At 40.7% G+C, this 16,992-nt stretch overlaps 1 protein-coding gene across 1 annotated transcript in view; it reads left to right on the top strand.

Annotated features, from left to right (window-relative positions):
* Positions 1-16,992, top strand: part of ATM (ATM serine/threonine kinase) — a 123,538-nt gene that overhangs the window by 42,605 nt on the left and 63,941 nt on the right. The window contains 11 exon segments of the mRNA XM_018556235.1: positions 1,321-1,403; positions 1,829-1,984; positions 2,063-2,138; positions 3,014-3,144; positions 3,779-3,878; positions 4,294-4,470; positions 8,012-8,181; positions 8,835-9,081; positions 12,807-12,925; positions 13,490-13,616; positions 14,315-14,514. Coding sequence (XP_018411737.1) covers positions 1,321-1,403; positions 1,829-1,984; positions 2,063-2,138; positions 3,014-3,144; positions 3,779-3,878; positions 4,294-4,470; positions 8,012-8,181; positions 8,835-9,081; positions 12,807-12,925; positions 13,490-13,616; positions 14,315-14,514 — 1,586 coding nt within the window.

Below are 16,992 nucleotides of genomic sequence, written 5' to 3'. Positions count from 1 at the left end.
TTACAAGTGATGCAGTGGGGGGATGTAGGACACGGGCACCATGTTTTGAGTGTGTCTTTCACAGATAGCAGGCTGACTCTTGCTTGCGCCCACTGAGCAGAGGCGCGGACCTGAGAGAGAACTTTCTCGGGCCGCTCCTCTGCTCAGTGGGCAGGGTTTGAATATCCAGACTGCTATTGTGATTTGAAATAGCCAATAGCAGTTAAGATTAAAGGCTTCATTTTTCCCTCAATGGCCTCCAGGTATTGTACTGGCGAGTACAAAAATCCTATTCTGGAATTTTTCATTATAAAGTGTAGATTTGCATTTTCGGTAAACTAGCACTAACCCCTTCCTTTCCTTTTCCCCATTGCACCTAAGATAATCGGCGCTAACCCCACTTCTCTTTCCCCTCCTTCTTATTTACCTCTTTGTGTTTGCAGCCTCTTTGCAGAATTTCTTTTGAGCACTGGCACCAATTGACCTGAATGGGGCTCTTTTTAATGAGGATCTCTAGTCTCAGTATAAGACCCCCTTCAAGTCACTAGGGACTTCAACCACCCCAAAGACACTTTCTGCAGAAGAATATACCGTAACCACCAGAGGAGGCCGCCATTATTGTATGGTGATAAGTGTGCTGCTTTGAGATGTGGGTTAGCATTAGTTTACCTAAAGCAAACCTGTTCTTTAATGAATCTGTCAATGTAATATCACCCTCTTAGACCTTCAAATATTACAAGTAACTCGGAGCTCCATTGAGCGCCTAAATACCAGGCACACACTGCACAAAGCACCTTGACTTTTGTCTAGCTCTAAAGTAAACCCCTCCAAGCCTCTCTATTTACCAGTCTTATGAATAAGTGTTAGAGTTGATCATACTGGACTGTAGAATGATGAAGTTTCTCCAAGTCTACTCTAAAAAAAGAATGCTTAGTTCTATTTTGGGCATGGCTGAATTATGAGTCACACAGAAATCAAGGTACTAAGTAACACATACTTTGCCTGCACTTTATCAGTATTTGTAGTCAAGTTATTTTTGTTCAGCTGACAGGTTGGCTTTGAGGATCCTAGGGGAAAATAGGAATGATTCTGCAATAACCACAAACACCCAAAAATGTGATTTTCAGACAGACAGGTTTTTATTTTGCCTTTTTGATATCTGAAAACTATGGCTCAGCTTTGGATATTGTGCTTTTTCCCATACAAGGAACAATTATAAACAAATTATATTTAATGCACTTTAATCTGCCTGATAACGGTCCTCTGTAAGGGCGCATTACCAATTTTCATGCTCTTCATATTGCTTGCCAAATATTACAATTTTGTTTCTTACTCTTGTAGTACTTACAGCTGCTAAATGACCTGCCTATGAAGGATGTTCCTCTGCCCATGGACGATATTAACATGCTACTGAAGCCTATTTCGTAAGTCTCCTCCTTGCCTTTTCTAGTCACTGCATGTATTGTGTAAAGTAGGGTATACACGGGTAGGTTTTCACACGGTTGTTTGTATGGAAAATCCTGCTGGAACTTTCGATAATACCATCAGCAGCTTGGCGATTGTTGTTAAAAAATTTTGTTTGATTTTTAATTTTATTTAACATTTGGTTTTGAAATGAATGGCGTTTTCCAAAACGAAAACCACATTCACTATTAGTAGTTAGTTTGATTGGGGGGAAAAATTCCAAAATGCCACCTCAAAAAAATTTCGTTGCTGTGATTGAAATTGATTGATTTCACCGCATCAATGATTAGTAAGTCGAACTAGCATTCCAAAATCGATTTTGTTTGTTCTAAATTTTAACCGTGTATACTCGACTTTGGTGTCGCACCCTCTGTTTTGTTTACAGTGATGTTTGCTCCTCCTACCGGCGAGACCAGGAAGTGTGTGCAGCCATTTTAAAAAGCCTTCTCCCAGTTGTACTGTGTCTTGGGCAGGACCAGGAGGGAACAGAGGAGACGTTTGATGCTGAGGGACAGTTGCTAAGTGTCATACAAGGCTTTTGGTACATATATTCTTTTATTATAAGCATAACACTTGAACCATATTCAACATGTTTTTAATAATCATATTTGTAATTCAGGCATCTGACTAAGGAAGGAAAACACACAGTACTGGTACGACTGGCCCTTGTGGACTGTATGAGAACATTAATTGAGGTACTGTTTACCTGCTGTTGTGTCAAGTTATTGTAAATGATTTCACCTCCAGATTTTTTTTCTGTACAGTCACTTGATATCTGTTTGGTGTTGATTATCTATGGGAGATTTTTTTTCCTCCTGTACAGAGAAATTGACGGACCATGACTCCTTTTTTCTACTGTCACCGTGTCCTTTTTCCCTTGAAGAGGACATGAAATGTACATACTATGCCCAAAAATGCAAACTGCTGACAAAAGATCAGTCACCAGTATTGCCTATAGGCTTTTTGCAACTGATCTTTTCCACATTACTGACTTACCATGCCTTGTTCCACAGTGCATCTCTATGGCGGCCATCTTGGCAGCCATCTTAGTAAAGGCAGGACTTGCCCATGTTAAATTTGAACCCTTATTCCCCGATGACTTGTGATCTAATTACTGATGAAGGCATACTCAAAAAGCAGCAGGAAAGATTCAGAAAGCACAGATTCACAGAATGAATTATGCCAAAGTAGGGATATTCTTGCTCTTCAGGGCAGGACCTCGGGTACAGCTTTTTTTTTTCCCCAGGAAGCCGCTCAGTAGTAATATCACCAAATATCACTCCAAATCTTGTAAGGCAAGTAGAGAGCACAGATCTCTCCCTGCAGATATATGTCTATAAGGTTGAAGGCACAGGAGTGTCAAGGCACTGGAAGTGCACTGCTATTTTTCAGGAGAAAGAAAAACACTAGATTTTTCAGAGTACTGCTTTGGCACAATTAACATTTCTAGATGTTCCCTATGAGACAGAAAATTTTCACATTTTAAGTTCAGATTCACTTTTACACCCAATAATCTTTTCCAATTGTTCAGTCATTATAAACCATAATGCTTGTTTTCTGTTTACTACAGGTTGATCCCCAGTGTAAGTGGGCTTTTCTAAATGTAGACAAGACAGATATTTCTGTACGAGATGCCTTTCCTCAATTCCTTGCAGATGCACAACATCAGGTTCGCCTGCTCGCTGCGCAGTCTACAAACAGGTAACATGTCTCTCTTTTTCGTAATCTTGGTTAGAGAAGCAGATTTGGTACTGTGTACTAGGGGTCGACCGATTATCGGATCTACTGATGATCGAGGGCGATATTCCCAAATTTTTAAATTATTGGTATCGGTTAAATCTACAGATATTACCGATGATAATAATAATGAGGAACCGGCCAAAATTCGCACAGTGGGTGCCACTCTCTAGCCGGCATCCCTTGATCAGCTGATCAAAGGAGCTGGGCAGAAAAACTATTTTCGCCGCTGGTCGCTGTCAGAATAAAAAAAAAAACAGCAGATAGCAGGGGAAGCAATAGCCAGCCTGCTATTGGCTATTGCAATTGCAATAGCCAATAACAGGCTGGCTATTGCACCCGCCCACTGCCTTCTGTCAATCAGCAGAGGAGTGGACCTGACAGAACTTTCAGTAGGGGTTGACCTATATCAGGCGACTGCCTGCTGTTTACATTAAGCTGCTGGCGCAGCTGGATGTAAACTGAATATTGGTTATCGGCCTGAAAGCCCATAATCGGTATCGGTTCTGAAATAATCATTTCTGATATAATATTGTAGAATGACTATTGTTGCATTAGATGATTACACATCATCACCTAGATCATCTGTCATTCCTAGACTGTTTCAAGACACAAAATCTCAAGCTCTTCCCCTGAAGTTGCAGAAGATGGCGTTTGAAAATGTTTACATGAAGGTCCAAGAAGGCATGAGCTACTTGGTAATAATACACACATTTTTCGTGCAGTTTAAAAAAAAAAAAAAAGGTTTTTGGTTATTATACATAAGCAGTGCTGTTTTTCCTGATTTGCCCAAAAACCAAAACTTTTTTTATTTTTGGGTAGAGTGATGAGTGGTAAGAAACCATCTGGTCCCTTCACCCTCTGTATTTGTCTAAGTGATCATTGTTGCTGGGATTGAAACTAAAGCAAAATCCAAAATGGCTTTGGAGCGATTTCCTCTCACTTTTTGTTGTGTCTACAGGAAGTAAAGGGAAATGTCTCCAATTGGTAAGAGAGGAGACAACCTGATGGGTTTTAAAGCTTTCCTGCTCTTATTTGTCACTAATACGTGTATATTAAATATTTATATTTATTGTTTAATGCAAATACGTTTCTATCCCTCTTCCCATGCAGTCCCGTGGTAATCAGGATCCAGAGGAGCTCCCGGATGAGAAGTATAATAGGAACTCTACATTGCTAATGCTGGTGTCCGTGATTCTCCTGTCCAGCCCTGTGTGTGAGAAGCAGGCGCTCTTCGCCATTTGTCAGTCTGTGAAAGAGAATGGCCTTGATCCTACACTTGTCAGAAAGGCTAGTTTCCTATAATTCTTATTCCCTGTTTACGCATTTAATTTCTTAATGTTGTATTTGGAAGACAATATTTTAAAGCCCCAAAACACAAATGCACATCCCAGCTAGTTAGGCCGGATAACTGCTGGGAAGAAATCGCAACAATTTGGATAAATTGTTAAGGCAACATATGGCTCTCCAGAGTGGAATCATTTGTAAAAGGCTAAGTAATGTAATGAAAAAATGGATGCAAATATGCACACAACCATAGTATCAAGGTTAGTTTCAGTCATATTGCAATTTAGAAGGAGCTGAGTCTTATGGTAGAGTAATGTCTGCGAGAAAAATGCCCCAGTCTGAAACCACCTTCCAGGGAAGAGAATACAGTTCTTCCTTCTCTGTTAATCAAGATCTTAATTGACTATCCCAATTTGTACTAAATTCTGTTATTCCTCAAAGCCTTTGTGAGTGTTAGATGCCTTTCCAGCATTTATTTTAAATTGTGAGAAGTCTGCGATTTAAATAAATGGCTGTACATTTTTCTGGGGCATTTTTCCTGTATGCTGTTACTGCATATTCTTTATTGTGATAAAAGTGAAGCTAGTGTCCTGTGATCCTGGTGGCTCCAAACTGGCCAAGAAGAGTGTGATACCCAGGTGTTCTCAGCCTGTTGGCAGATTCTCCATGACCTATTCTGGACCACAAAGATCTTCTGTCTCAGGGTCTGGTGTTTCATCCTGCTTCTCGGTCACTGGCTTTGACAGCTTGGCTGATGAAGCCAGGGTCTTTGAGGGACTCAAATCTGTCGGACTTTGTCATTCCCACCCTCTTAGAGGCCAGGATGTTCACCTCTCGTAAGGTGTATTGTCATACCTGGAAAACCTGTTTTGCTTTGTGTGAGACGCACGAGTACCATCCTCGTTCTTTTTCTGTGGGTCAAATTCTGTCTTTCCTCCAGTCCTTGGCTCCTCCCAAATACACCCCAGTGTCGTCAAGGTACTTGAATTTGGTCCTTATTTGCCATCAACAGGCACCCTTTGAGCCTATTCAGGCTATTTCTTTGACAGATCTCACCGGCGACAGGGTTTTTCTTGTAGCCATAACCTCTACTAGGAGAGTTTTGGAGTTGGCAGCACTTTCATGTAAGGATCCGTCTCTTGAGTTACACAAGGTTAAGGTCAGACTTCTTAAGTTACACCTAGGGAATCTTTTCTACCTATGCTGGTGCCCTCTTTTCATCTTAATGAGGACATTGTCCTTCCTTCTGTCTTGTTCCAAGGCATCCTAAGCAGGTGGCTTCTGTTGTTTGGCTGTAATTAGGGTAGTCCGAGTCTTACTTTTAGTGACAGCTTCTTTCCATCAATCTGATTTCTTTTTTGTCCTTCCTGAAGGACCTCGTAGGGGGCTGCCTGCCTCTCGTTCTACTATTTCTAGGTGTATCAGACAGGTCATTGTGCAAGCCTACTCTGTCAAAGGTAGGGCACTGCGTTTCCCTGGCTCATTGCAATTTGAAAGGCTCATTTCACTAGAGCCGTCAGTGCCACTTGGGCTTTTCAGCAAAAATGGCTTTAACTCTGCCTGTGTCAATGTATTTGGAATTCTTTGAAATTTTATATCATTATGTCATGAGTGGTCTTCTATGTCCTCCAGTTTTGTTTTTAACCAGCCTATATCTGAATGTTGCTGTGTACTGATCATTATGTGCTGTGAAGAATTTAGTAATTTTCACATGAGATATTTGATTTCCAAAGTCTTGCAGGGTTATTCACTAAAGGGGGAAGAGTTTGGAGAAGGCAGGATAAGTAAACAAAATTCTCCAACTTGGCTCACTTTCCAGTTCAGCTATGTTGTCCTAGATTGTTCACTTCTGCTGCCTTCTCCCTTCACCCTTTAGTGAATAACTCTGTTGGATAGTTGTATCAATTTTAGCAAATATAGATGTCATGTCCTGAAAACAACAGTTGCATCTAAAATTGCATCAACATTGATTGTTAAATAGGAAATTTCATCTGAGTGTAGGGGAGTTGGCCTAGAGCAGTTTGTGAGGCCTCAGAGTTTCCTGCAACATGAGGCAAGGAGCCCTCACCTTACTCTGCTTCTGTTTCACAGGGCAGCGTAATGTAAGAGAGTTGGGGCAGAGGACTTGTGTGATAAGAGTTGGTGGGAGTAGAGCTCCATTCTGGCCTATTCTGAGCAATCCAAACGCTGCTGCGAGGGGAACCCGATCACTAATGAGTGGTGCACCATCTTGTGCAGTTGTTGCAGTGGGAAGAAATCCATCAGTTTCTGCGGTCCCTTTTTCTTATGCTTGGAAATCCTCCATTGCCAGGCTGCCCTATAATGCTTCTCTGTGAAGTCACTGATAAATCTCTGTGGCATGAAAGCCTAGTCAGTATGTGGCCATCACAGAACCCAGCTGGCCACACCCCCAAACTTGCATCTTTTGAAATCATATAAGTAATGTAAGCTCCAACAGGTTTTTAAGTTTAGATTCCCTTTAATGTCATTGCTTGCTCCTAGGTTGTCATGATTTGCCTTGTGTGGCCTTTAAGAAAATGCTGTTGATAATGAATGGCATTCTTTGTGTATATGTAGCTAGGCAAATGCAGTGTGCTTGCAGGGGAATTCTGTATTTGAATGTATTTGAAATGCTTCCATCTGAGTGACCTGCATTTTGTCTCTGCATCAAGCTTCTTTTGAATTCTTATTGGTCTTGTTTTCTGCATCTAATAAACACTTTCTAAAGGAAATCTGTCACATTGAAAAATATTTGTGTGAGGAACCTTAGATGGAAACTGACATTCTCTAGCTCTTAGATAGCCTGCTAGCTCCAGAGCAGCGATGTTGCTCTAGTGAAGGCGAGAAGGGTAATTTTCAGTGCCCCAGAACTGATATATAGCATGGGGTTAGAGAATAAAAGCTTCCATTTGAGACTCCTCCCATAGCTATTTTGTTTTGTGACAATCCCATTAAAATAACTATATATTGCAAACATGTGCAATATAAGTTAGTAGACTACAAAGGTCAAGGAATTTACATAGTCTGTTTGTTTTTACTTCCACCTGTCATTATTCTCATCGCTGGTTTGCTATGCTGCAAACCCCTTGTTTCTTTTGCTTTTGGAAGTCCCAGTCGTCTTTGTATCTGCATGTGTCTTGTACTGTACGATAAAGAAAATAGGATTTTTGACTTACCAGTAAAATCTGTTTCTTGGAGTACCTTACAGTATAGGACACATGACCCTCTCCCTCTGTCCTCTAATGCTTGTTCAAAAAACGAGGATTTCCGGAGGTAACAGAGTTACCGTATATACTCGAGTATAAGCCGAGATTTTCAGCCCATTTTTTTGGGTGAATGGGTCCTCACAGCTCGGCCAGTGTCCAATCATCTGGTGATACCTGCATATTACCCAATCGTCTGTGAATTTTCCTGTGTTCTGTACTATACTCCACAAAACTGATTTTACTGGTAAACCACAAATCCTGTTTTAACCAGTTGACATCCGCGGTGTTAAACCCCCTTCCCATCCAGGCCTTATTAAAAAAAATATTTTTATTTTCAGGTTTTGGAAAAAGTGTCCTCCACTCTGGGATACAGAAGTGTGAAAGACTTCATGACCTCCCATTTAGATTACTTGATTCTCGAGTGGCTGAGAATGAACGTTACTGGCTACAACTTGTCCACATTTCCTTACACCTTGTTACAGAATGCAACACTGAAAGATTTCTATAGGTAAATGATAGCTGTCTTTATGTATATTACAAATATCAGATTCCAGTCTATTTCTAATTTAGTTGGACAAGAGGAAGCAAAAAGAAAATGGATTATAAATGAAAGAAGTGAAAGAAAAAAATAATGATTGATGATGAAATATAACAGTTTATAATGGTAGCATTTTTTTTTTTTTAGTGAAAGAGATTTGTATATACCGGTATCTCTTTTTATCTTTTAGTTTTTATTGTACTCTGACTTTGGTAAATTCCTATTATCTGTAAGATGCTGACAGTAGGAGCTGCAAGAGACAATGTAACTCTTGTGCACATACACGGGGGTTACATCATCACTGGGAGCCCAATTTCAAGAAAAAGAAGACACCAGGTAAGGAGAAGGTGGCAGTGGCCATCATGGAGTGACAAGAGGTAGTGTGTACCTTGCATCACTGGAAAAGGCCAAAATAGGAGGTTAGTCTGCCATAAATTGCAAATATGCGATGTATACTTGGACATTATGCCAAATGATCCAGGAACCCAGTATGGCTATTCTACTTAAATAACTTATTTTGTGCAAAAAAGATTATGCACATTTGCAATATTTGTGTGTTTGAATTGAGCATTTTGATGTTAAACCTTTTGAGACATAATTTGAAACAATTTATACACTTTCAGGTCATGCTACAAAGTGCTGATTCCACATTTGGTCATTCAGAGTGACTTTAAAGAAGTGAATTCCATCGCTCAGTGCATTGAAGAGGACTGGAAGGTCCTGTTGGCTGCTTGTTTTCCCAGAATTTTGGTGAATATTCTGCCATACTTTGTATCTGAATGCTCTGGAGACACTGATATGATAAAGAAGAGGGAAATCGCATACAAAGTCTATGACTTGCTTCAAGATGAGAACTGTCTCGGTAAACAGGTAATAGGAATACTCTTAAGGGAAACTGTAATGGTTTTAGGTTAGTTTGATGTTATTGAATTTATCTTTTTAGACTATGTATATATATAAAGCTTTATTTTACAAATATGCATTTATTACAGACTGCCCCTGATGGCATAGAGCATTATGGGTTTTCAAAGAGCGAACAATAGCTGTTTTCCTTCTGAGAAAAATGATGGGGCAGGGTATAAGCCAAATGCAGTTTTGTGCAATGTAAATAACTGCCTTTTTTTTTTTTAAAACAGAACAGCTACGTATAGACACGTAAATATGTGAAAAGGGACATAGAGCTCCACTATAACTGGCTGTAAATGTAAACATTGCCAGAGGTCCTATAATTCAAGTTCTGTTCTGGCTGCTATACTTGTAGAGCAGCCAAGATACTTACTGAGAAAGCCAAGTAGCATGATTTTGCATGGATTCATGCACTATTTATAACTTGGAATTTCAGAATGTTTGCATAAAAATAATTTGCGCTTTAACCTCCCTGTCGGTCTGATTTATTAAACATTTTTTTCCTTTTTTTTTGTTCTCGTTATTTTTACTTTTAAAATTCCCGCCGGTTCTGCCCCTTGCGACGCGGACGCTTGCAAGGGACGGAACCCGGATAACAGATGCCGGCATCGGCCGGAGGACACAGCGCGGCTCGAGGGACAAGGTAAGTAACGCTACGCTGTAATCCCGAGTGTGGCTCGGGGTTAGCGCTTATGGTACGGAAAATTAACCCCGAGCCACACTCGGGATTACCGCCAAGGAGGTTGAAGAAATAAAATACGTACGTTAATACTAGATAGATATTTTGTTTAGCTTTTGATATGTGGATTTTATTTCTCATGGGTGTTTGTTTGGAAACATGTTCTGTTTTTAATACTTCTTATTAATGTTCTAATTGTATGAATGTATAAATAAAACTTGTACTGAGAGGAATAAGGAGGCTGCCATTGCTGACCTGAAAATAGAAGTTGTCTGGCTACTTCTGGCTTTAGCACTTTAATAGCCAGTGAATTCTGAATTTTTTTTAAAACATTGTACTTGTCTTTGACAGTCACAATATTAATCCGGTAAACACAGGCTCCTTCAGGCTGCACTGCCATCTGCCGGCTGAAGGCTTATATAGTCAATATTTGACATAGTGATCGGGAAGCATTGTACTTGGTTCCTGATCATTTATTTTTAATTTTTATTTAGTACAGGTATTTTTATAGCGCCAACAATTTTTCACACAGCAATTTACATAGTGCACATTCACATCAGTCCCTGCCCTCAAGGAGCTTGCAATCTAAGGTCGCTATCTCACATACATACATACAAGGGCCAATTTAGTCAGGAGCCAATTAACCTACCAGCATGTCTTTGGAGTGTGGGAGGAAAACGGAGAACCCGGAGGAAACCCACACAAGCACAGGGAGAACATGCAAACTCCTTTTACAGATAGTGACCTGGCTGGGATTCGAACCTGATCATCTTTGGCACTGGAACGTTCATTGGAACTGAAGCTGCCAGAGACGGCTGGGATTGAGAGCCACCAGCTGCCTGTCTAGTTTCATATAAAAGAAGGACTTTTATAAATGTATCCTCAGCAGAGGCATCATGCTAAGTGCCTGAAATAACTGAACATGCTGTATCCTTTTTTTCTTCCAGATTAAAAAAACTTTTATGTTCATAGAGAATAACACCTCTCACCAGACTCATATCCTCTTTCTCTGAGGTGTTTCATAAAGTTAGTTATAGCTAATAGGCATTATGCTGGGGTCTGCTAATATACAGGTGTGAAATATTCTGCCTGGTTGCTTTGTGGTCAACAAGATTTTGTTCTATAGCAGATTTCATACATTGGTCCCAAAATGTTTTTCTTCTTACATCAGTATTGTACTTTTAGTAAACACAAAAATTAGAAAGCCTATTATTTCATGAGTGATATACAGTGCAAAATGTTTTTCTTCTTACATCAGTATTGTACTTTTAGTAAACACAAAAATTAGAAAGCCTATTATTTCATGAGTGAAATACAGTGCAGTAGTAACCCTTGTTCTGTCCAAATCCCATACATTAGCGTTTCTTCAAGGATTATATTACTGAAAGAAGTTGGTCTGTTTTAAGCTGTAATTTTTCAAGTTTGACTGAAAGCTATACTTGTGTTGTCAAAACATTTTATATCTTAAAACACTTTACAAATGACTTTTTTTTTAACTGAATTTAAATTGATGCTTGGCTTGTACATGTGACTGGCCTAAATGATAGTGATGCAACGATACCAGTACCGATACTCGTGTAAATGCACCGATACTTAAAGCCGAAACCTCCCCTTTAAATTTTTAAATGACTTCGGCTGCCTCGCTTGCTGGGGACCTCACGGCAGCCTGCTGGGGACCTCGTGGCGGCTTTTTACAGCGCCGGTCCAGCCTAACATCTCCTCCTCCTTCCCACCGCCCCCTTTGCCATGGGGAGACCTGGCACAGCCCTGGTGGGACTGGCACCCACCCGCACAGCCCTGACAAGGCCTGCATTACTGGGATTTGTACTCCTCTATAGCTGATGGTATTAGTCGGCATTGCTGTGTAATGTATTGCTGGGATTTGTAGTCCCCTATAGCCGGTCGTGTTCTGCATTGCTATATAATGTATTGCTGGGACTTGTAGTCCCTCTACAGCCTGGAGTCAGTGGCAGAACTAGCAGTGGCGCAGAAGTTGCAGCTGTGACCAGGCCCTGGCGCCCCACCACAGTCCTAAAATCACTAGTCTGTATTGTTTTAGAAAAACTGTAACATGGCACTAAAAAAAAGGTATCCGTAATTGGTATCGGCAAGTATTGAAGGAAAAGTATCGTTACTCGGTCTGGAAAAACCGGTAGCAGTGCATCCCTACTAAATGACTTACTTGCTTGAACCAAAAATGGCAATTATTTTTAGGTTTGTCTGTATAGATATTTCTCTCCCGTTCATTGAAGGACACAGGGAACAGATCGGAGATCCTGTACTGTAGGGTAATATCGCCACCTGCAGGAGAAGGACGCTAGGCACAAAACTAAAGACCAATCACAGCCTAGGGGCGGCCCCTGCCGGTGGCCAAAACCCCCCACCTGCTGACAAGTCTCCAGTTTTTTGCCTAGCGTCAGGAGTAAGGAGCTAAGAATTTTTTTCGGGTATTCTTTCCTGCTTCTTCCTGATCTTTTTCAGTGGAATCTTAATTCTGAGGAAGAGGGAGAAATTTCGGCGGCGGCGCAGCCCGACCTGGGGGATTCCTCCCAGGCGGAGTCTGCTAGTGACGAAGAGTCAGGGACTGCCCTTATGGTACAGGAACGCGAATTGGTCACGGCCTTGGTTTGCGCTGTGCGGGAAACGCTTAAAATTGAGTCCAGGCTGTGATTGGTCTTTAGTTTTGTGCCTAGCGTCCTTCTCCTGCAGGTGGCGATATTACCCTACAGTACAGGATCTCCGATCTGTTCCCTGTGTCCTTCAATGAACGGAGAGAAAAGGATTTTACGGTGAGTACCAAAATCCTATTTTTTCAAATGCAGTAGTTCATTAGCCATATAAGAATTGGTTTTTGTTTTTGCCTGTGTAATATGTTGTGTTGCTGATTGCAATGACTCAGTAACTATACAATAAAAAAATTGACCGTTGTACTCTTGAGTTTTTGGTTTATTATCATACAATATTGGAGGTGCAAGACTTTTTTATTTCTTTTTCTGAATGTTCTTTGCAGCACATTGATAACCTGTTCCTCCGGAATCTGCCAGATATAGTAGTTGAGCTCCTGATGACCCTACATAAATCCCCTAGTGGTACAATGAAGGATGATCCAGATGGTCCTCAGTTTTATGGGTAACTATGAGACAAATATTTTTGCTTTTTGCTTTAACTCTAAACTTTTGCGGATATTGCAAGTCACTGTTTATCAGGGGCAAAACAGCACTGCTGGTATAGCCTCTTATGTCATCAAGTCAAATAACTGTAAAACATCTAATCGACATAATGGAGAGAATTTATCAAATCTGAAGCAGTTGCCCATGGCAACTAATCGGCAAGATTTGAAAATGAGACCGCGAAGCTGACTGGTTGCAGTGCAAATCTGCTCTAGATTTTGTCTGCTCCTGTTTCCAGCTTCAATAGGTTTGTATCCTTGTTTACTTCTTCTATATTTAAATCATAGTTCTGACACAAGCCACCAGTAGTAAGCCTTCTCTTTTCATGTATGTACTAAATGGAAGCCCTCTATGTCCTCTCGAGCAAATGAGTCAAAAGCTTTCTGAAAATCATTTCTGTTTTAAATACTTTTTATTGCAGTGTGTGTCCACATTGGACAGATTCACTTTCCGCCTTGACTGTTGTGAGACTAATCAGATACCAAGAATTTCACACAATCACAAAAACATTTCTTTGTTTTAGGGAACTGGATCCACCTCCAAACCCCCCTTATTTCTCCTCCTATGTAATTAAAGCCACCTTGGATTATATCAGCAGTTGCCATAACAGTAAACTGAAAAGTATTGTGACAATTCTCTCAAAGACTCCGGTAAGTAGCCAATATATACCTAAATTTAGATATCTGGATAATGGTTAATAATAATTCTGCAGTTCTGCAAGAAATGTTTTTTGTTCAAAACAAATCTACAGATACTGTATGTGGTGTTGGGCTGTCTTGGGAGCTGTGATTCCATGACTCCTGTGTCTTATACTGGTTTTGCGACTATAATGCTAAATCACTGGGTGGAATAAATATAAAACAATAGTCAGGGCTGTTTTGCTTTGTAACAGAGTAAGCTTGCTTGTTTACTATCCATAGTTTTTTTCCCCTGAGTGTTATGTTTTGCCATGAATAAGGCTTCTCTTCTGTCAGGGGCTTATATTCAATCAGCCTATTGGCGTGCGGTTTACTAGGTAACATTTTCTGCATTGCATGCATATAATAAACAAAACAGTAAGTCACCAGCACTCCAAAGGTTGTCCAAGCAAAGTTCTTTTTAACGTTTACTTTACACATGGAATAAAAGGAACTTTGCTTGGTGCTGGTGACTTACTGTTTTGTTTATCGGATCCAGCGACGCTATCCGCGGTCATTTCAGCAGCCACCATTGGACAGAACTTAGCACCAGGGGTATGGCTTTTTGCCAGGTTGGGAGGGGGGGAAACTGGTGGATAGAAATGGTCTTGAAGAGACTGCAGTCATTTCATATGCAGCCACTGAATGCATGTGTTACTGTGTTATTACAGGATTCCTTCCAGAAGATTTTACTGTCAATATGCAAGCAAGCTGCAGAAAGCAGCAATGTCTACAAGAAACATAGAATCCTCACCATTTATCATCTGTTTGTTAACCTGCTTCTGGCAGAAATTAAGGATGGCTTAGGTGGAGCTTGGGCATTTGTCCTCAGAGATGTCATTTACACCTTGATCCATTATATAAACAGCAGGTTTGTATGTTTTGATTCCCACAAAAACAGTTTACTTCCATGCTACAACAAAAGTTCTTATCGGTAGCTCTGTAGCAATCTGTAGCAATAATCTTTAATATATTATTGTTCACTGAACATTCAGGGGAATTCAAAAAGAGTGTCCTTGAGTCGCATAAGAAAAGTGTCTCAGGGTTACAGGAATAGTGTTATTTGCGCCAATTCATGTACAAGGCTGCATAGCATTCATGAATTTGGCGCAAACCTTGGAACCTGCTGCTGGTTTGCGGGACAAGCTTTGGGACAAATACTGTTTATGCACACTGATAAAGTACACAGATGTGTTGCATCTCTGTCCAAAGTGTTGCATATGTGTTTGGGACCGATTTTCAGCTGCATCCTCAGTTTCAAAGAATGTCGCGTCTGAGGAATGTGTCGCATTGTTCATTTACAAAATGAACATGCGACAGACTGGTTAAACCAAAAAAAACTTGGTATTACTTTGCATCACTTATCTTATCAAATTGTTGCAGTTTATTTATTGAATATGTTGCAAGCACAACGCCTGACGGAAATGTGAAATAAGAACTACTTGAATTTGGTGCAGGATTCGGTAGAGGTACTGAAATGGTGCAGCATGTTTTAGAATTTGACGCAGACATTTCTTAGGCTGCATTAGCAAGTAACGCAAATGCAGTATTGAATTCCCCTGATGTGTTTACATGATTTCAAGTCACTTTGTTCATATTATGTGTTTATGTGCACTCATCCTGGGATGATGTATGTTAAGTAAACCTAATTTTTGTTGTAATATAAATTCTATGAGTGAAGGAGATCAACATCAGTGTGAACAGTCTTATGAATGGTTGTTAAAACCCTGCGTATAGTTTGTAATTGTCTGTGTACAAGAAAGCTCTCTCACACTGCTGGTTGACAGAAAAGGCTGTACAGTAACAATTGGTAGTTAGAAACAATGTGAGGAACAGCAGTTTCATGAAGTCTTTAACTTACAGATTATACTACCACCTGCAGGAGAATCAGACACTGGCATAGGAAAAAAAAACTGTAAGCCAGTCCAGGATAACCCTTCCCACTACCAGCATGACATTTGTTTGCTAGTATCCTAATGAAATGGATGTCTTTTTTTTTCTTTTTAGCTCTGCTTTGTAAAAGGCTAACTTATTTTTCATTGCACCCTTTTTTCTTAGTCCTCAAAATTTTACTTCAGTCAAGACTCTTCTCTGCATTGCTGCTTGTCCTTTCGATTGCAGCTAAGTGGTGCAGCTGTCCTCAGCCTGACCTTTAAAGTGGCATGGCTGGACCCCGCTGGATTGGACTTTATGAGGATAGTCTGCAAGTGACCTTTGGGAATGGGGTTCAGCTAGTGGCTTTCCAGAGTCCATGCTGGTTGCCCGCAAAGCACTTTCCAGGTCTAAAGCCGCTTGCATTGCCTCTTATCTGAAGACACACTTGTTTGTAGGCTGGGACTACCAAATTTGCATAAGGGGACCTTTACAATGTCCCATTTCCCATTGGTTTTCACTGTGGAAAGGGTAAATGCTGTGGGACTGAGTGCTGATGCCACTCTTGAAGGTGTTGCTTTCAGGTGTTTTGCGAATGTGCCCTACCCTCATTTGAGGAAGAGAGTGGGTGCTCCTGCTTGCAAGGAGCCACATGGAATTTTGATCTTCTATTAGACCCCTAAAGTTACCTATGAAGCCATGTACAACCGATAGTCATTTGGTAATGCTGACATTTGGCCTTTGGTTTATATGGTATTTTTAATGACCGGTGCACTTGAAGTTTGTCTGGAAATTCTGAAGTCTAACCAGTGTAGTAGTAGTAGTAGAAGCCATGTATCCGTATAAAACTAGTCGCCACACATGCAAATTACCACACCATTGAAATGCTTTTCCGGGTTGCCTCAGTGGCTGTGGATACTGGAAAAAACCCTGTTATTAAAACATTTTTAAATCATAAAACATTTGCTTTCCAATATATAATGCTTTCCAGTATATACAGTATTAAGTAAATTACTTAATAATCATTAAATAGTACCTAAACTCCAGAACAAAAATGTAAAATATTGTTTCTCTTCCGTTCATTGAAGGACACAGGGAACAGATCTAGGATCATGTACTGTAGGGTAAAATCGCCACCTGCAGGAGAAGGACGCTAGGCACAAAACTAAAGACCAATTACAGCCTAGGGGCTGCCCCTGCTGGTGGCCTAACCCCCCACCTGCTGACAAGTCTCCAGTTTTTTGCCTAGCGTCAGGAGTAAGGAGCTAAGAATTTTTTCTCGGGTATTCATACCTGACTTTCTTCCTGTTTTTTCGCTGATTCTTCTAGCAAGTGCTGCCAGGGCGACAGGCTGGATGTGGTAGATCCTTGTAGTCTCCCCTGGGCGGCCGGCGAGCGCATGCAGACTCTGCTACGGTGGGTCGGCTGCGACAACTCTGTCTCGACGGAGTGGCCTGTGGGCTTGTCCCAATGGAAT

The sequence above is a fragment of the Nanorana parkeri genome, unplaced genomic scaffold, assembly GCF_000935625.1.
Source record: "Nanorana parkeri isolate BGI_ZX_2015 unplaced genomic scaffold, ASM93562v1 scaffold229, whole genome shotgun sequence".
Lineage (NCBI taxonomy): Eukaryota > Metazoa > Chordata > Amphibia > Anura > Dicroglossidae > Nanorana > Nanorana parkeri.
This window is presented reverse-complemented; position numbering and strand designations above follow the sequence as displayed.